Source organism: Triticum aestivum, chromosome 4A (assembly GCF_018294505.1).
Source record: "Triticum aestivum cultivar Chinese Spring chromosome 4A, IWGSC CS RefSeq v2.1, whole genome shotgun sequence".
Taxonomy (NCBI): Eukaryota; Viridiplantae; Streptophyta; class Magnoliopsida; order Poales; family Poaceae; genus Triticum; species Triticum aestivum.
In genome coordinates, this window is record NC_057803.1 from 666329652 (window position 1) to 666356044 (window position 26393).

General features: G+C 41.2%; 2 protein-coding genes across 3 annotated transcripts; one reads left to right on the top strand and one right to left on the bottom strand.

The window, feature by feature from the left end:
* Window positions 1-12942: 12942 nt before the first annotated feature.
* LOC123082988 (putative B3 domain-containing protein Os08g0325100) lies at window positions 12943-16656 on the bottom strand. Of its 2 annotated transcripts, none has more exons than XM_044505157.1 (7): window positions 16475-16656; window positions 15725-15854; window positions 15108-15424; window positions 14904-15030; window positions 13942-14449; window positions 13593-13846; window positions 12943-13437 (listed from the first exon to the last, which is right to left on the bottom strand). In XM_044505157.1, exons 2-7 carry the CDS (start codon window positions 15836-15838, stop codon window positions 13189-13191), a joined length of 1569 nt encoding a protein of 522 aa, XP_044361092.1. In that variant the 5' UTR covers window positions 15839-15854; window positions 16475-16656; the 3' UTR covers window positions 12943-13188. The 2 variants fall into 2 exon arrangements, with proteins under 2 accessions (XP_044361092.1, XP_044361091.1); XM_044505156.1 differs by having other exon boundaries at window positions 13936-14449; window positions 16475-16652.
* A 5735-nt stretch (window positions 16657-22391) lies between these two features.
* LOC123082989 (uncharacterized) lies at window positions 22392-23296 on the top strand. Its single transcript, XM_044505158.1, has 2 exons — window positions 22392-22619; window positions 22715-23296. The coding sequence occupies exons 1-2, from the start codon at window positions 22415-22417 to the stop codon at window positions 22957-22959; spliced, it is 450 nt and encodes a 149-aa protein (XP_044361093.1). The 5' UTR covers window positions 22392-22414; the 3' UTR covers window positions 22960-23296.
* The last annotated feature ends 3097 nt before the right edge of the window (window positions 23297-26393 follow it).

The following is a 26393-nucleotide window of genomic DNA, read 5'->3' on the forward strand; positions in this document are numbered from 1 at the left end:
ACTATGGACCCGAAGGTCTGTGGTAAACTACTCACGCTTCATTAGAGAGGTAATGGTCTTGATGTATAAGCCCTCCATGATCGAATCCCCTTCCAGCAGGATGTCGGAAAAGGTCCCTAGATGGGTTCTCATGGGTATAGAAGGTTGCGGCGGTGGAAAAGTGGTTTCGTGGCTCTCTTAGATGTTTTCAGGGTATAAGAGTATATATAGGCGAAGGAACTTGGTCAGGGGAGCTACGAGGGGCCCACGAGGGTGGGGGGCGCGCCCTACCCCCCTGGGTGCGCCCTCCTGCCTCGTGGCCGCCTTGTTGCCTCTCCGACTTCATCTCCAAGTCTTCTGGTTTGCTTTCGGTCCAAGAAAGATCATCGTGAAGGTTTCATTCCATTTGGACTCCGTTTGGTATTCCTTTTCTGCCAAACTCTAGAATAGGCAAAAAAACAGAAACTGGCACTGGGCCCTCGGTTAATAGGTTAGTCCCAAAAATAATATAAAATATCATATGAATTCCTATTAAACATCCAAAACAGATAATATAATAGCATGGAACAATCAAAAATTATAGATACATTGGAGACGTATCAAGCATCCCCAAGCTTAATTCCTGCTCGTCCTCAAGTAGGTAAATGATAAAAACAGAATTTTTGATGTGGAATGCTACCTAACATATTTATCCATGTAATTTTCTTTATTGTGGCATGAATGTTCGGATCCAAAAGATTCAAAATAAAAGTTTAATATTGACATGAAAATTATAATACTTCAAGCATACTAACAAGGAAATTATGTCTTCTCAAAATAACATGGCCAAAGAAAGCTCATCCCTACAAAATCATATAGTTTAGCTATGCTCCATCTTCGTCACACAAAATATTCAAATCATGCACAACCCCGGTTTCAGCCAAGCAATTGTTTCATACTTTAGTATTCTCAAACCTTTTCAACTTTCACGCAATACATGAGCGTAAGCCATGGACATAGCACTATAGGTGGAATAGAATGGTGGTTGTGGAGAAGACAAAAAATAGGAGATAGTCTCACATCAACTAGGTGTATCAATGGGTATGGAGATGCCCATCAATAGATATCAATGTGAGTGAGTAGGGATTGCCATGCAACAGATGCACTAGAGCTATAAGTGTATGAAAGCTCAAAAAGAAACTAAGTGGGTGTGCATCCAACTTGCTTGCTCATGAAGACCTAGGGCATTTGAGGAAGCCCGTCGTTGGAATATACAAGCCAAGTTCTATAATGTAAAATTCCCACTAGTATATGAAAATGACAAAATAAGAGACTCTCTATCATGAAGATCATGGTGCTAATTTGAAGCACAAGTGTGGAAAAAGGATAGTAACATTGTCCCTTCTCTCTTTTTCTCTCATTTTTTTTATTTCCTTCTTTGGCCTCTTTTTCTATTGGCTTCTTTGGCCTCTGTTTTTTCCTCACATGGGACAATGCTCTAAGAATGATGATCATCACACTTCTATTTACTTACAACTCAAGAATTCCAACTCGATACTTAGAACAAAATATGACTCTATGTGAATGCCTCTGGCGGTGTGCCGGGATGTGCAATGAATCAAGAGTGACATGTATGAAAGAATTATGAAATGCGGCTTTGCCACAAATACGATGTCAACTACATGATCATCCAAAGTAATATGACAATAATGAATCGTGTCATAATAAAAGGAATGGCAGAAAGTTGCATGGCAATATATCTAGGAATGTCTATGAAAATGCCATAATAGGTAGGTATGGTGGCTATTTTGAGGAAGGTAAATGGTGGGTGTATGGTACCGGCGGAAGTTGCGCGGTACAAGAGAGGCTAGCAATAGTGGAAGGGTGAGAGTGTGTATAATCCATGGACTCAACATTAGTCATAAAGATACATACTTATTGCAAAAATCTACAAGTCATCAAAACCAAGCACTATGTGCATGCTCCTAGGGGAAGGGTTGGTAGGATTTAACCATCGCGCGATCCCGACCTCCACACAAAGGATGACAATCAAAGAGATACCTCATTCTTAAAATTTGTTACACAATGGTTACCATACGTGCATGCTACGAGACTCACAAACCTCAACAAAAGTATTTCTAAAATTCACAATTACTCCACTAGCATGACTCTAATATCACCATCTTCATATCTCAAAACTATCATAAGGAATCAAACTTCTCATAGTATTCAATGCACTTTATATGAAAGTTTTTATTATATCCATCTTGGATGCCCATCATATTAGACTAGTTTTATAATCCAAGCAAATTACCATGCTGTTCTAAAATACTCTCAGAATAATATAAGTGAAGCATGAGAGTTCAACAATTGCTATAAAATAAATCCACCGTCGTGCTCTAAAAAGATATAAGTGAAGCACTAGAGCAATATTGCCTAGCTCAAAAGATATAAGTGAAGCACATAGAGTATTCTAATAAATCACGATTCATGCATGTCTCTCCCAAAAGGTGTGTACAGCATGGATGATTGTGGTAAACTAAAAAGAAAAGACTCAAATCATACAAGATGCTCCAAGCAAAACACATATCATGTGGTGAATAAAAATATAGCCTCAAGTAAAGTTACCGATAGACAAAGACGAAAGAGGGGATGCCTTCCGGGGCATCCCCAAGCTTAGGCTTTTTGTTGTCCTTGAATATTACCTTGGGGTGACATGGGAATCCCCAAGATTAGGCTCTTGCCACTCCTTATTCCATAGTCCATCAAATCCTTACCCAAAACTTGAAAACTTCACAACACAAAACTCGACAGAAAATCTCGTGAGCTCCGTTAGTATAAGAAAACAAATCACCACTTTAAGTTACTGTTGAAAACTCATTCTTTATTTATATTGGTGTAATATCTACTGTATTCCAACTTCTCCATGGTTCATACCCCCCGATACTACCCATAGATTCATCAAAATAAGCAAACAACAGGCGAAAAACAGAATGTGTCAAAAAAAGAACAGTCTGTAGTAATCTATAACTCTCGAATACTTATGTAACTCCGCAAATTCTGAACTAAATTGGTGGATGTGAGTAATTCCTCTATTAATCTTCTGAAAAAATCATTAACTCAAAATCACTCTTTTGTTAAAAATGACAAATAATCTCGTGAGCGCAAAAGTTTCTGTTTTTCAGCAAGATCAAATCAACTTTCACCCAAGTCTTCCCAAAGGTTCTACTTGGCAAAAACACTAATTAAAACATGAAAACACATCTAACCAGAGGCTATATGAATTATTTATTACTAAACAGGAGCAAAAAGCAAAGAACAAAAATAAAATTGGGTTGCCTCTCAACAAGCGCTATCATTTAACGCCCCTAGCTAGGCATAAAAACGTGAATAGATCTAGGTATTGCCATATTTGGTATGCAATCCATAAGTGGATCTCATAATAGATTCATAAGGCAATTCAATTTTCTTCCTAGGAAAGTGTTCCATGCCTTTCTTTAACGCAAATTGGAATCTAAGATTTCCTTCTTTCATATCAATAATTGCACCAATTGTTCTAAGGAAAGGTCTACCAAGAATAATAGGACATGTAGGATTGCAATCTATATCAAGAACAATGAAATCTACAGGCACATAGTTCCTATTTTCAACAATAAGAAAATCATTAATCCTTCACATAGGTATTTTAATAGTGGAATCCGCAAGATGCAAATTCAAAGAACAATCATCAAATTCACGAAAACCTAACACATCACACAAAGTTTTTGGAATCGTGGAAACACTAGCACCCAAATCACACAAAGCATACATTCATAATCTTTAATCTTAATCTTAGTAGGTTCCCAGTCATCATAAAGTTTTCTAGGGATAGAAACTTCTAGTTCAAGCTTTTCTTCAAAAGATTGCATCATAGCATCAACGATATGTTTAGTAAAAGCTTTGTTTTGATTATAAGCATGAGGAGAATTTATCATGGATTGCAACAAGGAAATACAACCTATTAAAGAACAATTATAATAATTAAATTCCTTGAAATCTAAAAGAGTGGGTTCATTGTTACTTAAGTCTTGACCTCTCCAATCCCACTTTTATCAATTTTTGCATCTAGATCTAAAAACTCTGAATCATTGGGTCGCCTTTTAACTAAAGTTGACTCATCTCTAGTCCCATATTTATCAAGATTCATATTGGAAAACAAATATTTAATATGAGTCACATAAATCACTTTTAGATCTTCGTCATTATCATGAAAACTAGAAGAACATGCTTTTACAAACCAATCTTTTTTGCACGCATCTTAGCGGTTCTTTCTTTGCACTCATCAATGGAAATTCTCATGGATTTGAGAGACTCATTGATATCATGATTAGGTGGGATAGATCTAAGTTTCAAATAATCAACATCAAGAGAGATTCTATCCACGTTCCTAGCTAAATCACCAATCTTGAGAAATTTTTCTTCAATCAAAGCATTGAAATTCTTTTGCGAACTCATAAATTCTTTAACAATATTCTCAAAGTAAGAGGGAATCTTATTAAAAAATTACATAAGAGTTGTTATAGGAATTACCATAATTATTAGAGGAATTACTAGGAAATGACCTAGGATTAAAATTGCCTCTATACGCATTGTTACCAAAATTGTTCCTACCAACAAAGTTCACATCCATAGATTCATTATTATTCTCAATCAAAGTGGACAAAGGCATATCATTAGGATCAGAAGAAACACTTTTACTAACAAATAATTTCATAAGTTCATCCATCTTTCCACTCAAAACATTAATCTCTTCAACCGCATGAACCTTTTTACTAGTGGATCTTTCGCTGTGCCATTGAGAATAATTAACCATAATATTATCTAGGAGCTTAGTAGCCTCTCCTAAAGTGATTTCCATAAAAGTACCTCCCGCGGCCAAATCTAAAAGATTTCTAGAAGCAAAATTCAATCTGGCATATATTTTTTGTATAAGCATCCACAAATTCAAACCATGTGTAGGGCAATTACGTATCATCAATTTCATCCTCTCCCAAGATTGTGCAACATGCTCATGATCAAGTTGCTTAAAATTCATAATATCGTTCCTAAGGGAGATGATCTTAGCGGGAGGAAATTACTTAGAGATGAAAGCATCTTTACACTTATTCCATGAATCAATACTATTTTTGGGAAAAGACAAAAACAAAGTTTCAGCACGATCTCTAAGAGCAAATGGAAATAGATTAAATTTAACAATATCATTATCCACATCTTTCTTATTTTGCATATCGCACAAATCAACGAAATTGTTTAGAAGCGGCATTAATTTCACAAGATTCAGCATTAGTAGTGGGAGCAATCGTAGTGCTAATAAAATCATTATTGTTGGTATTGGAAAAGTCACACAATTTAGTATTATCTTGAGCCATTGTGACAAAGCAATCAATCCAACACACAAGCACACAAGAAGCAAGCGAAAATCGTTTTGAAAAGAGACGAATGAAAGAGGGGTGAAGAAAAGGCAAAGGTTTTCGAAAATCATTTTAGAAGTGGGGGAGAGGAAAATGAGAGGCGAATGGCGAATAATGTAATGCAAGGGAGAAGAGTTTATGATGGGTACCTGGTATGGCTTGACTTGACGTAGCTCTCCCCAACAACGGCGCCAGAAATTGGCAAGTTGACGGGAGACAAATCTTGACTTGACTTGGCGTAAATCTCCGTGGCAAAGGCGCCAGAAATCCTTCTTGCTACCTCTTGAGCTTGCGTTGGTTTTCCCTTAAAGAGGAAATGGTGATGCAGCAAAGTAGCATAAGTATTTCCCTCAGTTTTGAGAACTAAGGTATCAATCCAGTAGGGGACAACGCACAAGTCACTGAATACCTGCACGAACAATCAACAACTTGCACCCAACGTGATAAAGGGGTTGTCAATCCCTTCACGGTCACTTGCAAAAGTGAGATCTGATAGAGATAGATAAACAGTAAAGTAAATATTTTTGGTATTTTTGGTTTATAGATCGGAAACGAGTAAGATGTAAACAAGATTAAATAATATGGAAAAGAGATTCAATATAATGGAAAAGAGACCCTGGGGCATAGTTTTCACTAGTGGCTTCTCTCAAGATAGCAAATACTACGGTGGGTGAACAAATTACCGCCGAGCAATTGATAGAAAAGTGCATAGTTATGATGATATCTAAGGCAATGAAAATGAACATAGGCATCATGTCCGTGTCAAGTAGACCGACTCCTGCCTGCATCTACTACTATTACTCCACATATCAACCGCTATCCAGCATGCATCTAGAGTATTAAGTTCATAGAGAACGGAGTAACGCATTAAGTAAAATGACATGATGTAGAGGAATTAACTCAAACAATATGATGAAACCCCCATCTTTTTATCCTCGATGGCAACAATACAATACGTGCCTTGCTGCCCCTACTGTCATTGGGAAAGGACACCGCAAGATTGAACCCAAAGCTAAGCACTTCTCCCATTGCAAGAAAGATCAATCTAGTAGGCCAACTAAACCAATAATTCGAAGAGACTTGCAAAGATATCAAATCATACATATAAGAATTCAGAGAAGAACCAAATAATATTCATAGATAATCTGATCATAAATCCATAATTCATCAGATCTCGGCAAATAGACCACAAAACAATATTACATCGAATAGATCTCCAAGAACATCGAGGAGAACATGGTATTGAGAATCAAAGAGAGAGAGGAAACCATCTAGCTAATAACTATGGACCCAAAGGTCTGTGGTAAACTACTCATGCTTCATCGGAGAGGTAATGGTGTTGATGTTGAAGCCCTCCATGATCGAATCCCCCTCCGGCACGATGCCGGAAAAGGTACCTAGATGGGATCTCATGGGTACCGAAGGTTGCGGCGGTGGAAAAGTGGTTTCATGGCTATCCTGGATGTTTTCAGGGTATAAGAGTATATATAGGCGAAGGAACTAGGCCATGGGAGCTACGAGGGGGCCATGAGGGTGGGGGCGCGCCTTCCTTCCTCTTGGCCGCCTCGTTGCCTCTCCTACTTCATCTCCAAGTCTTCTGGTTTGCTTTCGGTCCAAGAAAGATCATTGCTAAGGTTTCATTCCGTTTGGACCCCGTTTGGTATTCCTTTTCTGCGAAACTCTAAAATAGGCAAAAAAAATATCCAAAACAGATAACATAATAGCATGGAACAATCAAAAATTATAGATACATTGGAGACGTATCATAGCTCATCCGAGAAATCAGTCCCCGTGATGCCTACACCAACTGGAGAAGAAGCTAATGATAAAGATCATGAAACTATAGATCAAGTTGCTACAGAACCTCGTAGGTCTGGCATAGCACGATCCGCACTAGAGTGGTATGGTAATCCTTTTCTAGAGGTCATGTTATTTGACCATAATGAACCTACGAACTATGAAGAAGCTATGATGAGCCCAGATTACGATAAATGGCCTGAGACCATGAAATCTGAGATAGGATCCATGTATGAGAACAAAGTGTGGACTTTGGTGGATATGCTCGATGATCGGCGACCCATAGAGAATAAATGAATCTTCAAGAAGAAGACTGATGCTGATGGTAATGTTATTATCTATAAAGCTCGACTTGTTTCAAAGGGTTTTCGACAAGTTCAAGGAGTGGACTACGATGAGACTTTCTCACTCGTAGAAATGCTTAAGTCTATCCGGAAAATGTTAGCAATTGCCGCATTTTATGATTATGAAATCTGGCAAATGGATGTCAAAACTACATTCCTTAATGGATTTCTTAAAGAAGAGTTGTATATGATGCAACCAGAAGGTTTTGTCGATCCTAAAGGTGCTAACAAAGTGTGCAAGCTCCAGCGATCTGTTTATGGACTGGTGCAAGCATCTTGGAGTTGGAATATACGCTTTGATGAGGTGATCAAAGCATATGGTTTTATACAGACTTTTGGAGAAGCCTGTATTACAACAAAGTGGGTGGGAGCTCTATAGGATTTCTAGTATTATATGTGGATGACATATTGTTGATTGGAAATGATGTAGAATTTTTGAATAGCATAAAAGGATACTTGAATAAGAGTTTTTCAATGAAAGACCTCGGTGAAGCTGCTTATATATTGGCATCAAGATCTATAGAGATAGATCAAGATGCTTGATAGGACTTTCACAAAGCACATACCTTGATAAAGTTTTGAAGAAGTCCAAAATGGATCAGTCAAAGAAAGAGTTCTTGCCTATGTTACAAGGTGTGAAGTTGAGTCAGACTCAATTCCTGACCACTGCAGAAGATAGAGAGAAAATGAAAATCATTCCCTATGCTTCAGCCATATGTTTTATCATGTATGCTATGTTGTGTACCAGACCTGATGTGTGTCTTGCTATAAGTTTACTAGGGAGGTACCAAAGTAATCCAGGAGTGGATCACTGGACAGCGGTCAAGAACATCCTAAAGTGCCTGAAAAGGACTAGGGATATGTTTCTCGTTTATGGAGGTGACAAAGAGCTTGCCGTAAGTGTTTATGTCGATGCTAGCTTTGACACTGATCCGGATGACTCTAAATCCCAATCCGGATACGTATTTTTATTGAATGGTGGAGCTGTCAGTTGGTGCAGTTCCAAGCAGAGCATCGTGGCTTGATCTACGTGTGAAGCGGACTACATAGTTGCTTCAGAAGCAGCAAATGAAGGAGCCTGGATGAAGGAGTTCATATACGATCTAAGTGTAATACCTAGTGCATTGGGTCCAATGAAAATCTTTTGTGACAATACTAGAGCAATTGCCTTGGCAAAGGAATCCAGATTTCACAAAAAGACCAAACACATCAAGAGACGCTTCAACTCCATCGGAGATTTGGTCAAGGAGGGATACATAAAGATTTGCAAAATACATACGGATCTGAATGTTGCAGACCCGTTGACTAAGCCTCTTCCATGAGAAAAACATGATCAGCACCCAGACTCCATGGGTGTTAGATTCATTACAATGCAATCTAGATTATTGACTCTAGTGCAAGTGGGAGACTGGAGGAAATATGCCCTAGAGGCAATAATAAAGTTGTTATTTTATATTTCCTTATTTATGATAAATGTTTATTATTCATGCTAGAATTGTATTAACCGGAAACTTGATACATGTGTGAATACATAGACAAAACTACGTGTCCCTAGAATGCCTCTACTAGACTAGCTCGTTGATCAAAGATGGTTAAGTTTCCTAGCCATGGACATGAGTTGTCATTTTATAAATGGGATCACATCATTAGTATAATGATGTGATGGAAAAGACCCATCTGTTAGCTTAGCATTATGATCGTTCAGCTTTATTGTTACTACTTTCTTTGTGTCAAATATATATTCCTCCGACTATGAGATTATGCAACTCCCGGATACCGGAGGAATGCCTTGTGTGCTATCAAACGTCACAATGTAACTTGGTGATTATAAAGATGCTCTACAGGTATCTGCGAAGATGTTTGTTGGTTTGGCATAGATCGAGATTAAGATTTGTCACTCCGAGTATCGGAGAGTATCTCTGGGCCCTCTCGGTAATGCACATCATATGAAGCCTTGCAAGAAATTTGACTAATGAGTTAGTTCAGGGATGATGCACTAAGGAACGAGTAAAGAGACTTGCCGGTAACGAGATTGAACTAGGTATGAGGATACCGACGATCGAATCTCGGGCAAGTAACATATCAATGACAAAGGGAATAACGTATGTTGACATTGCGTTTCGACCGATAAAAATCTTCGTAGAATATGTGGGAACCAATATGAGCATCCAGGTTCCACTATTGGTTATTGACCGCAGAGGTGTCTCGGTCATGTCTACATAGTTCTCGAACCCGTAGGGTCCGCACGCTTAACATTCGATGACGATATGTATTATATGAGTTATGTGTTTTGGTGGCCGAAGATTGTTCAGAGTCCCAGATGAGATCGCGGACATGACGAGGAGTCTCGAAATGGTCGAGAGGTAAAGATTGATATATTGGTCGATAGTATTCGGACACCGGAATGGTTTCAGAAACATTCGGATATTTTTTGGAGTACCGGGAGGTTACCGGAACACCCCCCACCCCACCCCACCCCGGGGAATTGTTGGTCCTACATGGGCCATAGGGGAGAGGGGAGGCAGCCCACAAGGGGTGGCCGCGCCAACCTTCCATGGGGAGTCCGAATTGGACTAGGAGAGGGGGGGCGCCCCCCTTTCCTTCTCCTCTTCCCTCTCCCTTCCCCTTTCCCCCCTCCATGAGAAGGAAAAAAAGGGGAACCGAATCCTACTAGGACTAGGAGTCCTAGTAGGACTTCCCCCCTCCTTGGCGCGCCCCTTGTGGCCGGCCTCCTCCCCTCCTCCTTTATATACGGGGGCAAGGGGGGCACCCCAAAGCACATCAATTGTTTAGCTGTGTGCGGTGCCCCCCTCCACCGTTTACTCCTCCGGTCATATTGTCGTAGTGCTTAGGCGAAGCCCTGCGCGGATCACTTCACCAACACCGTCATCACACTATTTTGCTGACGGAACTCATCGACTCCTTCTTGCCTCTACTGGATCAAGAGTTCGAGGGACATCATCGAGTTGAACGTGTGCAGAACTCAGAGGTGTCGTACGTTCGGTACTTGATCGGTTGATTCGAGAAGACGTTTGACTACATCAACCGCGGGAAGTTAACACTTCCGCTTTCAGTCTACGATGGTACGTGGACACACTCTCCCCTCTCGTTGCTATGCATCTCCAAGATAGATCTTGCATGAGCATAGGAATTTTTTTGAAATTGCATGCTACGTTTCCCAACGGATACCCATGGTGACAATGGGGTGTTCTGTTGATTCACTTGATATATGTCTTGACAATCGACTTGCGGAGTCCCGCGGTGACATTAGGGTAATCTAGGCATAGAGGTTGATGCATGGTTTCGTCCTGCTTTCTCCGGTAGAAACTTTGGGGTACTCTTTGAAGTTCTTTCTGTTGGATGGAATATTATGAATGTGAAGTTGTTTGATGCATATCGTATAATTGACTCATGGATACTTGTGATGACATTGGAGTATTTAAGTGATGTTAGAGTTGATTGATGCGTATCATATGGTGTTATTTTAGTACGAACTTTAGGGCTGTTTGTGACACTTATAGGAATAGCTCAATAGATTGATCGGAAAGGATAACTTTGAGGTGGTTTACTACCTACAACAATTTCTTCTTATGCTCTCCTCTATTGATAAGAACTTTGGAGTGTTTGTTTGTTGCACATTGAGGGGTGGTGATATGATTCAATTATGTTAGCATTGTTCAGAGATTGCACTAGTGGAAGTATAAACCCTAGGCCTTGTTTCCAAGCATTGCAATACCCGTTTGTGCTCCATTTTATCACTTGCTACCTTGCTGTTTTTATATGTTAGATTACAAAAACCTATATCTACTATCATACTACACTTGTATCACCATCTCTTCGCCGAACTAGTGCACTTATATAATTTACTATTGTATTTGGTGTGTTGGGGACACAAGAGATTTCTTGTATTTGATTGCAGGGTTGTTTGAGAGAGACCATCTTCATCCTACGCCTCCCATGGATTGATAAACCTTAGGTCATCCATTTGAGGGAAATTTGTTGTTGTCCTACAAAACTCTGTGCTTGGAGGCCCAACATGAGTCTACAAGAATAAGTTGTGTAGTAGACATAAGGCACATCAGGCCGCTGCCCTAGTCATGAGGCCAAAATACTTCACACTATAGAACTTACTGTAAAATAATACTGCAACATGATGCTTCAAGATGGCCCGAGGCCCGATGTGGGCTTCACTCTGCCACACGGCACCAGAACAGTCCTAACCATCCAACCACTTGTTGGTTAAGCATAGATGTTTTGCATTGCAAGTATAGAACATCATTGGTACAAAATATAAGGGTTGCAGACTTGCAGTAAGAAGTTGAAGCTATCACTCAGCAAAGAGAAATTGTATCATATTCTTCCTAATGAGGAGGTACAATTTTCTAATATAAGAAACTCAAATTATTCAATGGTGCTACAATATATGACAACCCGACATACCTTCATCATTAATAAAAATTGTTAATACTTATTAGGGCATGTTAATGAACATTGGCCAGCATCTTGGCATATATACCTGAAGCATGCTATCAAGATGAAAGTTCACATTCAGATATCATTCTCTACACACATTAGTGCATTCACAAGCGTTGATTAGGTAGGCTCGGCCAATGATAGACGATCAATAAGCGGCTTTGTTGAGTTCCTTAGTCAGAGTTGATCTCGTAGAGCTCATGCACACAACAGACAATGTCTCGATCAAGTACCAAAGCAAACTACATGGCACCCAAATAGTGCTATTTTTTATATTATTTCGTTATAGTCCTTTCTTGGACAACTCAGTGTGTATCGGGAGGAAGCACCAACAATTATGCACGATTATGTTGAGGTGACATATTTATCCGCTACCCCAGTGCTCCATGCAAGGACTAAGCACATAGAGGTGGATTTTACTCTGTCAGAGCACACGTGGCACACTGGCACGTAAAGCTTTGGAAATCGGATTCATTTCTTGCAAGATCAGCTAGATGATGGTCTATCTAAGCCGATGAGTGGTGGGCGTAGAACAACCAAGAGCATTGTTTCACAATCCTAGACTTTTATAAGGTTGTGTTGAGGGTAGAGTTAGAGATAATAAGTTCTAGTTTGAATTATGATCCCATGCTAACACGATTCGTGTTGTGAACTTGTGATAGGCTGTCAGGAAAAAAATGTGTTGTATCCGTCATGATTGCAACCCTAGATATCTCCTCTACTGGTGATCTCTTGACCTGCAAGTTTGCTTGGCAATATAAAGCATGACCAACATCACGATAAGATGTTTGGATCCAACTCATTGTTCCATCTAAACTTTCAGGGGGTAATGATAGATTCCATTTTCTTAAAAAAAATTGGGAAAACGGAACCTGATAGACCTAATTTGAAGGAAGGGAGTCCAAAATCCAATGAACATAAATTCAACACAACACAATTACCTTACTTATTCAGTCTTGCATCAAAAGTATGCATCATTCATCATTATGCGAGTTAAGTAGTAGTCAACTAATTAACAAGGAATCAGTTATCCTTGTAAGAAAAGCAGAAAACTTCACAGACAATTCACTAACTAACACAACTTCAATACTGCCCTCACCAACGATTCACTAACCAACAACAAATTAAATGAAAGCACTATCACCAACACAAAAGCATTAGCAGTATCAATCAACATTGGCATCATTTGCAGGGATGACATAGACCACCATGGTACTCTGATTGCTCAGTAGTTCAAAGAGGCAGATATCACCCATCTTCAGGTTGTTGGCTTGCGCAAACTGTTTCCATCCATGTTTGAGCTTTTTGTCGCCACGGTTGTTTGGAAACCGCACTTGCCACTTCACACCAAGCAGCTCAAGATGCATCCGTGCCTCCTCTCCAAGATACTTCTGAGCATAGTAGTTGGGGAAAGTCTGCTTACAGATTTGAACAAAAGAGTTACTTGATAATGGCATGAATCAGTCTATGTAGAATAACATGTCAACTGCTTCCTACAGGTATTGGTTTACACTTCACACAGACACCTACATGATCGAAGTAGATCACACATTAGAAAAATGGAACTCACCAGAAAGAATGGTGACTCCACATTGCACTTGTACATCACAGCAACAAAGATGAGGATCTTTGACTCAAGAGATTGGACCTTCTGTTTCACCACGTCCTTTTGAGCTGAAGTTAGCTTGGTCTTGTGTGCGGTAATGTAGCCGTCCCTCAACTGCTCCTTCTGAGATGAAGATATCTTAGCCTTCCTCTTGACAATGTTGCTGGAAACGGGCACATCACGTACTCCATGGCCATGTTCAGAGGATAAAGAACCTCCTGTGCAAAGAAAAAGAGAACTACTGAATATAGACAGCTACAAAAATATGAGAATGATTTGCAAGGGAAGATATATCTATAATATTAACTGAGACCAGATGACTCGGAGGGGGGAGTATTTATTGCAGCCCTGCTGCCTTGACATGACTTGTCCATTTCCAGTTGGGCACGCCACTGCCCTTCGGTTGGCGGTGATTCCAATGGGAGCCCATTCACTATGATAAATGGCTGCCTTTGCATAGGCCGAGGAAGAAAATGGGAACTTTTCACTATATCAGTACTGCAGGGACGCCTTCCTTGAACAGGAGGCGGAACAGGGTCTACAATAACTGATAATGCCTTCTCGCAGCCATGTTTATCGAATATTATGACACTAAATTGGGAGTTGCCATTGTATATGAGTACTATGGTGTCACCCGTCTGTAGCCCAAAGGTTTCGATGAACTTCCCCCATCCCACTGAAAAGACAAGCTTTTGATTATAGCAAGTGTCTAGTTTGTTCTCGGCGACTCCAATTTTGTAGCTGCGACGATTTTGTGTTTCAAGTTTGATCTCTCTTGGGAACTCGCCCTTGAAACACTCAAGAATTCCTTCTGGGATGATCTGGAGAAAAAGAACCAATATTTTTTTAGTTTGAATGGATTCTAAACAGGATAAAAAAAGATGATCTCTAAAATCAAAGCCTATTTGACGGTTCGGTATCCCACTACATAACATATAGCAAGGAAAATACAGAAGGCTTGTATAGACTATAGTATCAAAGGAAAAATGTGAAAACCAAAAAGCCTGGTATCTTTGAATATGAGGAAACTTTGTGCAAACTAGCATACCTGAATTAATGTGCTACCATGCTGGACTCAATCCAAGCAGCAAATTAATAGCAGACATTGAGCAAATTTTGAAAAAAGTACATATAGTTTGTGCATGTCTCCAAAGTCTACAGCAATAAATATATCCACATAATTTAAACTAAAAGTAGAAAATCATTGGTCTATGAAAGAAAACAACAAATTTACTGACAAAAGGGAGTTGGCAATATATCTGAATATGAATTTACCATCTCATATTGAAAATCGCCCATCATAAGCATCAAGAAATATTTATTTTCATTATCCAAGTCCGCGTAGTGATATTCAAGCCAGTTGTTGCATCTTCCACATTGCACATCCATCTTTTCAGAAGACCTGCAGTGCAAAAGCCATTTGAATTGAAATTTTGTACCAGGAAATGAAGCCGTGAATAATAAAGACTAGCACTTCACCCGATTTCATGCGCCTCGTTGCCCCTGTCTTGGACACGAGGTATAAAAGGATCCAGAACAGCTGATGAGGCCTTTTCACGACCAAGTTTATCAAAGATTATGACATTAAACTGACTGTTTCCTTTGTATCTGAACATTAAGAGATCACCAATCTGTAGATCATAGTTTGCAACAAATTGCCTCCAACCCACTGTAAAGATACGCTTTTCTTGGATCTTGGCGACCACAACAGCGTGACTGTCACCATTTCGGGTTTCTAGCTTGATCTCCCCTAGGATTTCCCTTTTGAAACGCTGCACAAGTTCTTCTGGGATTACCTACAGGAAGAAATAACAACAATAACAAAAGTTTGGTCAGACTGTTTATTCGCAAGATCCAAAAGACACTAGCTATAATCATGTTGTATATATGCATTGATTTTATGTAAACTAACTACTTTAATTTTCCAATATCATTTTGGTACTCTATATAGAATAGTCCGCCTCTCAACGAACGCATAAAAAAATGGCACTGGTCTTACCAAAAACTACTCTGGATAGATAGTAGAAACATCACTGGTCTAGTGGTCTTACAAAAAAAAATGGCACGATAAGAATGGAACTGTATTCAAGTGTTACCATCTCATCTCGGAAATCACCAATCATAAGCACCAAGAAATATTTCTTCTCATCATCCAAATTTCTGTAGTAATACTCATCCCGCCGTTTGCAGCTTTCACAAGACGTGCACATCCCGTTAGAGTAGGCCCTGCATCGAGTGCAAAATTTGTTTGCAGTGATATATTGTACTAGCCAGGACATGAATGAAGCAATGCACGATAAAAAAGACGCGTATAGTACTCCATCCGTAAACAAATATAAGAGTGTTTAGATCATTAAAGTAGTGATCTAGACACTCTTATATTTCTTTACAGAGAGAGTAGTATTATATACTTGGCCCGGTTTCATGTACTCGTAAATGCGAATCCGGCCGGAATTTTGCATCGAACCTATTTATACGGCCGGCAAGGAAAATCACGAGAGATTTCTCCTGCCGCTTGTCCCGATGAGCTGTCTCGCCCACTGGTCCCTGCCTTCCCTCTGCCTGTCAACTGAAATCCCGACGTGGTGACCAGCAGAAACCCCCCGATGATCACCGGCGCCGCCTGCGGCCGATTCTCCGGCGTGTCGCACAGCTCCCTCGACCTCATCGGGAGCGCGCGCAGAGACGGCGTGGCCACCGGCATCACCACAATGACGCATAGATGTACTACTACTTGCATTGACGTTACTCATAGAAAGGGATATGCGGTGTTGAATCAAGAATCACGCCAAGATCCAAGAGAAGCAAAATCATCTGGGCGGTGTGTGCTGCGATTCGATTCTTACCTCGGTTCTCCTTCCAGTTGGCTTCCGCTGGTGTGGAGGACGCTGAGCGGTGTGCATGCGCTCCTCCATCGGTACTTTCGTAGCCGGGAGAAATCCCTACACGACCGGGTCTGTTGCCTGGTCAGTAGTTGCCACGTGCCTTCACTAGTCACAAATCGCCTCCGCCCGCCCCGTGAGCCATGTCATCCCCTTTTGAGAAGAGACCCACCGATCTCATGTCCAGCCATGGCTTCTGCTCCCTAGCACGCCGCGAATGGAACAAATGATTACAGTTAGTACATGATGATTAATTAATGGGTTAATTAATTACCAGTTGGTCCTCGACGGTTGTAGTAGTTGTACGTACCACAGTCCACAGATCGAGGAGATAGCAGACGCGACTCCATAACCCATAACCATGAATGAAGATTATATATGATCATGCGATTGAGGAGGTGCAAGATGCAACAAATTAAACGCTGGAGTTTAGATTCCACATGCATAGATCCATCGTAAACAACGTCTTCCGGAAGACCATTGTCTCCAACGCCAAGTTTTTCATCTAGTTGTGCACATTACTCCAGGTTTTTTGGTTAGACATTTTTTAGCTTTGCTACAATTCGCATATTTTAGATGTGCAGGAGTATCTCTTTGTTCATATCCTCTATTAGGATCCCTTCCATTATCATGTGATTAATTTAGATTGCATTATCACAGTTTTTTTCAGTTCTTTGATTGCTTGCAAGATTGGAACCTCATTGTTCAGATTGATTGTGCCTATGGCAGGGTGAGTAACCATCAAAGATTGGTTGCAGTCATCTATGTGTCGTTTAAATGTTTACAAAAAACATGGGGAATACATTGTTTGATTCCGTGGCATCAACATTTAAATTTGAAATTTTCAAAAAGAAATTAAACGATGGCGCTGCTTCTTAGGGTTCGAAGAAAAACCGATAACCTGTTGGTTATTGGAAATAACGACAGGAAAAATATATTAATTGTGACTCTAATTCTTTGATCAAATAAATTCTAGGATACTATGCCACTTGCTCAAGAGATATACCAGTGGGGTGTCGGAACTAAGGAGTACCATTAATTATTGGAAGTGTCATTCTGCTCGCGAGCTCAATTGCTTCCTCATGAAAAGCAAAATCAAAACAGATGTTAAAAAAATCTCAACATTTGTACAACAAACATTGAGGAAATTTCTACAAACGTACAAATTTTTCTTAAGTAAAAACATTCCTAATGGTCTAGGCAAAATAATAATTTCTCTTAAATGCTTTCAAAATAGTGTTCTTAGAAATGTTGTTTGTTTCTATAGAGCATTTAGAAATGTTTTTGTATCAAAATTTGTACGCATTTAGACAATTCATCAATGTTTGTTATCACAAAACTACAAAATGTTTTGATATTTTTTTTAACCGTTGTTTTTTATTTTTCTGTTCCTGCGCAAGCATTTGAGCTCTCGTGCAGAAACTCCATGTACCATTCATTAACTTCTTCGTTTTTTCTTGGCTCTCTCCTTCATATAGTCAAAGGTGGCCACCTCTACAAACTATACTGTATCTACTTTTTTAAAAAAATATCCACCTTACCATTGATATTTTAAGATGAAACAACTGCAAAGTTTCCTAAAATTCATGTTCTTCGAAAAGGGTAAACGCCTTTGTTGTCCCAGCATTACAAGGCCAACGCTAGACTATCTCGCGAAGACTATATCTCGCTCAACGCGAGTATAGCTTCCGTCTCTCTGAAGGATTTCCCCCTGTGTGTACTTACTGCGCCGACCCATTTTTCTTTGTCTTTCTTGCGTTCGCTGGGTTTCGATCAAGTTTGCTAGGTTCCGCTGGGTTCCTTTACTAACTTTTCCTGGGTTTTTTCATTTTGGTTTTAGTTTTTAGTTTTTTTTCTTTACTCGATGGTTATTTGTTTTTCTCTATTTTTTCAATGCTTTTCTTTGTACCTTTCTCGGTTTGCACATGTTATTTATTTATTTTTTTCTCTTTGTCTTTTCATTGGTTTCTAAGTTTCTTTCTTGGTTTTTCTGGTCCTTTTTCTTTCATTTTTGTTTCTTTGTCGGTTTTCATTGGTTTCCTTTTATTTAACACAGGTCTACATATTGATAAAAATTTAGCATTTTTCAAATACATGATGTACATTTTTTAAAATGCATGTTCTTAAAACTTTTTCGAATAAATGGTCATCATTTTTCAAATACATTATGAACTTTTATTTTTATTTTCTTTTAGTTTACTTTTCATTTTTCTTCGTCTTAGTTCAGTTTTCTTTGTTTCACTCTTCGTTTTCTATGCTTTTCTTTGGTTTCTTTTGTTTCTTTGGTTTTCATTTGTTTTCTTTTTTTCAAGAAATTACTACTTTGTTTTATACACAATGTACGCTTTTACACTTTTTCTAATACATGGTCAACGTTCTTCAAATACATGTTGAAAACTTTTCATATAAACATTTAACATTTTTCCAAAACATGATTAACAGTTTTTAAACTTATGTTTTTATGTCTACTTTTCCATTAAAATTTTAATTTTTTTATGCATCATGAACATTTTAATACAAAATTTCAACAATTTTCAAATAAAAGATTAAGGTTTTTCCAAATAAATATATTTTTACTTTTTATAAATATTGTATATTTTTTGTATACACATTTAAAATGCTGCAAATACATGATTTCACATTTCTTAAGAAAAAAGTCCATTTGACTCCCCCGAAGAAAATGTGTTGTTCGGTAATCCCCTGAACTTTTTTTGCTTCATTTAACCCCCTCATCTTTTCCAAACCATTCACAAATCATCATTGATGTGTTTGCACGGGTGGTTTTGCTGACGTGGACGAGCTCAAAATGGTTTGTTGATCGGTGGGGCCCTCCTCTACCCTCTCTCCGGCGTCCACATCCACCAGAGAGCGCTTGAGCTTCGCTTAATGGCCATCATCGCCGTGCACATGGCCGGAGGAAGCACAAAGCCATGCCAAGATGTACAGAACATCTGCCTAGTTGCCGTCATCAACTTTGCCAAATTCACTACGCCAAGCCAACCCAATCGAGTCTCGCATTGTCATCTTCCTTGTCATTGCCGCCAGCCACCGCCCAAAATTTGCCATCACTAGTGTGTCCCTTGACCCCCATGACCCCTTCCCTGACGTGGGACCACCTCTTGCACCTTCTTGATAGCTTCCCGGGGAAGCTCACGACCCCTAGCCCCTTTGCCACAAGCCTGCACTCCGGCCGCCGCCTTCGGTGTCCATGGCGTTGCTGCAGAGCACCCCCAGTCTACTTTCCAGCACCAACCCCCCAAGGTGAGCCCCTGCTCCTCTGGAGCTTCTTTGCCCCCTCATCTCTGTAGCCTACTTGCAACATGCACCACCTATAGCCGTAGCGGGGGCCGGAGCATGGCCATGCGGGGAAAGGTCCTCGGGGACGCACGACTCCAAATGGACGGGGCGGTCAACTTCAGAGCAGCATCATGATGCTCAAAGGAAGAGAAGAGGGGGTCACTGGAGGAAGAGATCGAGATGGCGATGGTTGATGCTGGAGGCAGGGAAGAATACATAGGTGCTGGCGATTTATAGTGAGTCGGACAAAGTCCTTTGGCAGGAACATAGAGTGGAGCGAGGGGAAGCTCTAGGGCAAGGTCTTTAACACAAGAGGGGGGTGTTGGCCGAGCGGGCGAAGAACTAGAGCGCCGGCGGCATAAACTGAGTGTCGACTGTTCTCGTCGCATAGGAGAAGAGAGGGGCTGCGGCTGACGAAAGGGCCCCATTGGTCAAATACGGCCTTAATCGTGTTCATGTGTGCGAATGAGCTTAGAAAATTAGCTAGAGATTATTTTTGAACGGTTTGGGATAGATCCGGTTTAGTGAACCAGAAAAAGTTCAGGGTGTTATGCGAACAATCCATTTTCTTCAGGGGAGTAAAATGGCCTTTTTGTTTTATTAAACATATACTTCTATAGTATTTTTCATATACATTGTACATTTTTTTACACATCATGAACAATTTTTATATACACTTTTAACATTTTACAAACTCATAATTAACATTTTATCCACACACAGTGTACATATTTTGTATACATAGGAACTTATTTTATATACGTGTTTAAAAAAATTAAATACATGATTTCACATTTTATTAAACATATATTTGTGTGTCTACTGTTTTTTGAATCATATTGAATATATTTTTATACATTAGGAACTATTTTTATATATACGTTGAACATTTTCCAAATTCATGATTTTTTTTAAACATATAACTTTAATGTCTATTTTATCCATACATATTGTGCATTTTTTTAAACGTGAGGAATCTTTTTATATATACACTTTTAACATTTTCCAAACACATGATTTAACATTTTTTAAACATATATTTTTTGATGTCTACCTTTTCCATAAACAATTTTTTTTTGTTACATCAGAGAAAAAACATTATATACACATTGAACATTTTTTATCTCGATATATGTTTTTATGTCTATTTTATACATACACATTTAAAAAAATAGTATACATCAGAAACATATTTTTATCTCGATCGAAGTACGGAGGTCGGAATAAATAGAATAATGATCAATGGAAAAAAAATCCTTTAGCTGGATAAGGGGCGGATGTAGCCAAGTGGATCAAGGCAGTGTATTGTGAATCTATACACGTTTAACAATTTCCAAACATTTGCTAGAACTTATATATTTTTTTCTAATTTTTTCATAAACAATCTATATGTTTTTATACATCAGAAACATTCTTCATTTGCACGTTTAATATTTCCAAATACATGATTAATATTTTCTTATGTATTTTTTTTCATACACCGTGTACATTTTGTGTACACAGTTGGAACATATTTATATATGTGTTTAAGTTTTTTCAAATACATGATTTAATACTTTCTTAAAACATATATTTTTATGTCTGATTTGTCCATACACGTTGTAAAAAAATTGTACGTTAGGAACCTTTTTTACATACATAATTTCATTTTCTAAATACATGATTAATTTTTTTGGATAATATAATATTTTTAGAAAATATTTTTATGGATATTATTGCAGGATAAGTTGTACATATTTGTCTACACATTTTGCATTTTCACAAATATGTTATTAACATTTTTCTATTATATATTGTAATGATTACTTTTTTTATAAATGTCGAACATTTGTCGCATACATTTGGAACATTTCTGTATACATGTTTAAAACTTAAATAATTAATATTTGCGAGATATATTTTTTATGTCTACTTTTTCAAAATTATCATATATCTTTCTTATACATTCTTCGTATACATCAGAAATATTTTTTCTATACACATCTAATTTTATTTCACATGTTTAACATTCTTTAAATATTTTTGTAAAGTGTTTTTTATAATAAATGTATTTAAAAAATGAAAGCATAAAAATTATAAAAATAAACGAAACCAAAAACAATAGTTAAAAACAGAAAAATAACCAGCACGCTGGCCGGACGAGCCTGGCGCTGTCTTTAGGCGAGACTAGTTTCTGTCTCGCATGGAGCGAGACATAGCTTAGCCCAGGGCCCCAGACTATCTGGCGGTTTCTGGCGTTCCGCGCTTTCTTGGCTGGGGATGTCACTTTGCTGTTTTGTGGGGTCGTTCTGGCGGTCCGGTAGGTAGGCCCCCGAGGGTTGGGCCTCGCTGAGCTTGAGCCGCGGCTGGCCCTGCCTTCTGTCGGTTTGGGTTTTCGTGCGGCTTCGACGGTGCACTGCACCAGAGAACAAAAACGCATGCGCGCGCGCCAGCCAAACCGACATGCCAATCCTCACGGCAGCATGCAGACGCCACGTACCCGCCACGCGCGCGCGCACAGCCCACCCACGCTGCCACCAACGCATGAACACGAACCACGCACCGCCTTGCAACGAACGATAAAGGCCTCCGTCACCACCCAGTTCGAGCCAGAAAGAAAGAGCACACATGGCGCACACGACGCAGCAGGAGCGGGACGCGACGACGAGGGAGCTGCTGCGGCAGCTGGTGGTGCTCAAGAGCACGGCGCGCACGCCGGTGCAGCAGGCGATATCCCGGGAGCTGCTGCAGCCGCTGCTGGAGTTTCACCCGCTGCTCGCCAGGACGACGGCGGTGATCAAGAGGGGCGCCGCGGCGGTGGCGCGCGAGCAGGGTAAGCAAGTCCTCGCTTTCAGATTCCTCTGTTCCCTGATCGGTTCATTCTTATCTTATTAATCTATGCATGTGCGTTGTGCATTGTGCGTCCAGAGCTGCTGGCGGAGCTGGGGATGGCGATGCAGCTGCCGGAGTCGGCGTCGGTGCCGGAGCTCCGCGCTCGCCTGCTCAGGGAGGCCCGGCTCGCCGCCGTGGAGGCCGAGCTCGCCCTCAGGGAGACCAAGCTCGCGCTCAGGGAGTCGGAGACGCGGCTTGATTTCTTGGAATCTGTCCTTGAGTCCTGGGAAAGAAGGACCGACCCGGGAAGAACAGGAGAAAGCACCATTAGCCGCTACTAGGTAGTTCAGACATTGAGCGGGAGTCTGAACATAGGACGTAGCAACAGCAGAAGCTAGTGTTAGATCCATCCTTCCTTTTTTTTTCTTTTTTTGTTGTTGAGATGTAATGGAATGGAAACATCCCTCAATGTCATAATAAGGGAGCACCTAGTGAACAGTTAGCTGAAAAGTAGAACGAGTTCCAGTCGATTTTAACCGCAGTGGCCCGAGCTGTTGGGGATGTCAGCAGTGGTCGTCCCATTTTGTTCCTCCTCTTAGCTATCTTCCCCAGCGGATCGACGACACAATTTCCGTTCTCGGACTGAATAACAAATGTGCATATATAAAAATAAAATCCTAGTGAGACCTTTGTATGCTAGTATGCCTCGTCCCGACGATTTAGGCCTCTTTGAATTCACAGGATTCTAAAAACGCGGTGAGGGAGTCCCGGATTAGGGGGTATCCGGATAGCCGGACTACCATCATCGGCCGAACTATCATCGGCCGGACTATCATCATCGACCGGACTCCAAGACTATGAAGATACAAGATTGAAGACTTCGCCCCGTGTCCGGATGGGACTTTCCTTGGCGTGGAAGGCAAGCTTGGCGATACGGATACGTAGATCTCCTATCATTGTAACCGACTCTATGTAACCCTAGCCCTCTCCGGTGTCTATATAAACCGGATGGCTCTAGTCCGTAGGACACAACAACAACAACCATTATAATCATACCATAGGCTAGCTTCTAGGGTTTAGCCTCCTTGATCTCGTGGTAGATCCACTCTTGTAAACATCCACAATATCAATATCATATCAATATCAATCAAGCAGGACGTAGGGTTTTACCACCATCAAGAGGGCCCGAACCTGGGTAAAACATCGTGTCCCTTGTCTCCTGTTACCATCCGCCTAGACGCACAGTTCGGGACCCCCTACCCGAGATCCGCCGGTTTTGACACCGATATTGATGCTTTTATTGAGAGTTCCTCTGTGCCGTCACCGATAGGAAGGATGCCTCTTCCCGTCTTCAAGGACGGCATCTTCGCCGATGGAGCCTTGGCCGCCGGCCAAACTATCCGGCTAGGAGGTTTTCTTATGACCTCCTGTCCGGCCACCGCTTCAACGATGACCTCTCGTGTCATCGAGAGCAATCTTCACGTCAACTCGGAATTCGCCGAGCAATTAGATCCAGCAGAGCTCTCGTCTGTAAATGAACTCTTGGATCGGATCGCCGCCCTGGGAGTCGCTACAGACTACAATCGGATCGGGCTTAAAACCGATCTGAGAGAGATTAACTCTCCCCAGGTTACCCACCACGTCACGGTGGTAGAGGAACATCGCGACGATCCTTCTCCCATATTGAAAACTAGTCGTGTCCGGGCTACCGAACCCTCCCTGCCGGATTCCCGCGGAGGAGCGGATTCCGATCAAGCACTGAACATAAAGTCAGGCATCGGACCGAAATCGTTGGACAACGTTCCACTTTCCAAGCTTCCAAATTCGGAAACTTCTCGGCCCTTGAGCCTCGAGATGGGCAGGGTCCCAGACTCAATTAGGCCCGCCCGTCCAGATATATGCGATCTATCTCTAATCCGGCAAGAGCCAGCCGAAACAGTACATCATTACTGGGCCAGATTCCTCCTGGTCATGGACCGGATAAAGGACTTCCGAGAGGAAAACGCAATCTCGATCTTTTGCAACAATTGCACGGACAGGGGAATCTTGAACGCCGTCAGCCATCGTGAAATCACACATTTCGCCGACTTGGCATCCATAGTGCGAAAGTATTGTGCCATAGAAAGTTTCCGGAAAACCGAAGATAGGTTTTGGGATAATCCGGCCCTGAACATAGCCCCAGTCCGCAACAAAAGGGTGCATTACACTCAGGCACCAAGTACAAGAACCAAAAAACAGAAGCCCCTTAAAGGGAACGGAACCGTACTGGAGGGATGGCTCAGCAAACCCTGTACAATTCACAGTACCAAGGGCGCCACCCCTGCACATAGCCTTCGTGCATGTTAGATATTACGGCAGGTGGCCAAAAGTGGCGAGGAGCTTCTAGCCCCGCGAAACCACACCAACAATACCGGTACGGTATCAACAGTCTTCGAGACTTTCGCATCAAACAATATGCGGAAACGAACGATCCACAGCCTTGCCGAAGTCTACCAAGTAGCAACAACAAATCCTTGGAGCGACGCGGCCATCACCTTCAACGCCAGCGACGAACCCAAATTCCGAACAGCCCGAGCACCAGCCGCATTGGTCCTCAGTCCAATAGTGGACGGCTTTCGACTTACCAAGGTACTCATGGATGGCGGCAGCGGATTGAACCTCATTTACGAGGAAACTCTTCAAAAAATGGAAATAGACTGGAGCCGCATTGAGCGAAGCAGCACAACCTTCAGAGGAATAATCCCTAGCCTGGAAGCATGCTGCACCGGAAAAATCACACTCGATGTGGTGTTCGGCTCGCCAGACAATTACAGGTCCGAAGAAATCACGTTCCAAGTGGCCCCGCCCAGCAGCGGATACCACGCTATATTAGGACGAGAGGCATTCACAATTTTCCAAGCCGTACCTCATTACGGGTACATGAAGCTCAAAATGCCTGGGCCCGGCGGGATAATCACTCTCGTTAGTGATCCGGACATAGCACTCCACGCCGAAAACAAAACAGCCGCATTAGCCCTGGAGGCACTATCCGAAGCCCTAGCGGCAGAGGAACTCACCGCGCTGCGCGCTACGGTGCACAGAGACGACGTGATACTCGATAAGAGATCCAAATCCACCTCCTTTAAACCAGCGGACGAAATTATAAAATTCCAGGTCCACCCAGCGGACCCGACAAAGACGGGCTCCATCGGGGCACAGTTGAACCCTGATTTAGACACCGCGCTGCGAGAATTCCTTCGGGAAAATTGGGACATTTTCGCCTGGCATCCTTCAGATATGCCAGGAATCCCTCGCAGGCTGGCAGAGCATAGCCTAAACATCCTAAAAGGATTCAAGCCCGTCAAACAGGCACTTCGACGATTTTCCGAACCCAAAAGACAGGCAATGGGAGAAGAACTAGCCAAACTATTGGAAGCCGGATTCATCAGAGACATCAAACATCCGGATTGGCTAGCAAACCTGGTAATCGTACCAAAGAAGGAAAGATCCTGGCGCCTATGTGTCGATTTCAAAGACCTAAATAAAGCCTGCCCAAAGGATCCCTTCCCCCTCCCCCGCATCGACCAAATCATCGATGCCACTGCAGGGCACGATTCATTGTGCTTCCTGGACGCATACTCCGGCTATCATCAGATCAAGATGGCAGAAGCAGATCAAGCCGCAACGGCGTTCATTACTCCATATGGACCATTCTGCTTCAACACGATGCCCTTTGGACTTAAAAACGCCGGCGCAACATATCAGCGCATGATGCAGACATGTCTGGCTACCCAGA

Coding starts and splice junctions, on each gene's coding strand:
- LOC123082989 (XM_044505158.1), top strand. CDS start 22,415: ATGGCGCACACGACGCAGCAGGAGCGGGACGCGACGACGAGGGAGCTG. Junction 22,620..22,714: donor GGCGGTGGCGCGCGAGCAGG/GTAAGCAAGTCC, acceptor TTGTGCGTCCAG/AGCTGCTGGCGGAGCTGGGG.
- LOC123082988 (XM_044505156.1), bottom strand. CDS start 15,838: ATGTGCACGTCTTGTGAAAGCTGCAAACGGCGGGATGAGTATTACTAC. Junction 14,450..14,903: donor GCGATTTTCAATATGAGATG/GTAAATTCATAT, acceptor CTTTTTCTCCAG/ATCATCCCAGAAGGAATTCT. Junction 13,438..13,592: donor TGGAGTCACCATTCTTTCTG/GTGAGTTCCATT, acceptor ATCTGTAAGCAG/ACTTTCCCCAACTACTATGC.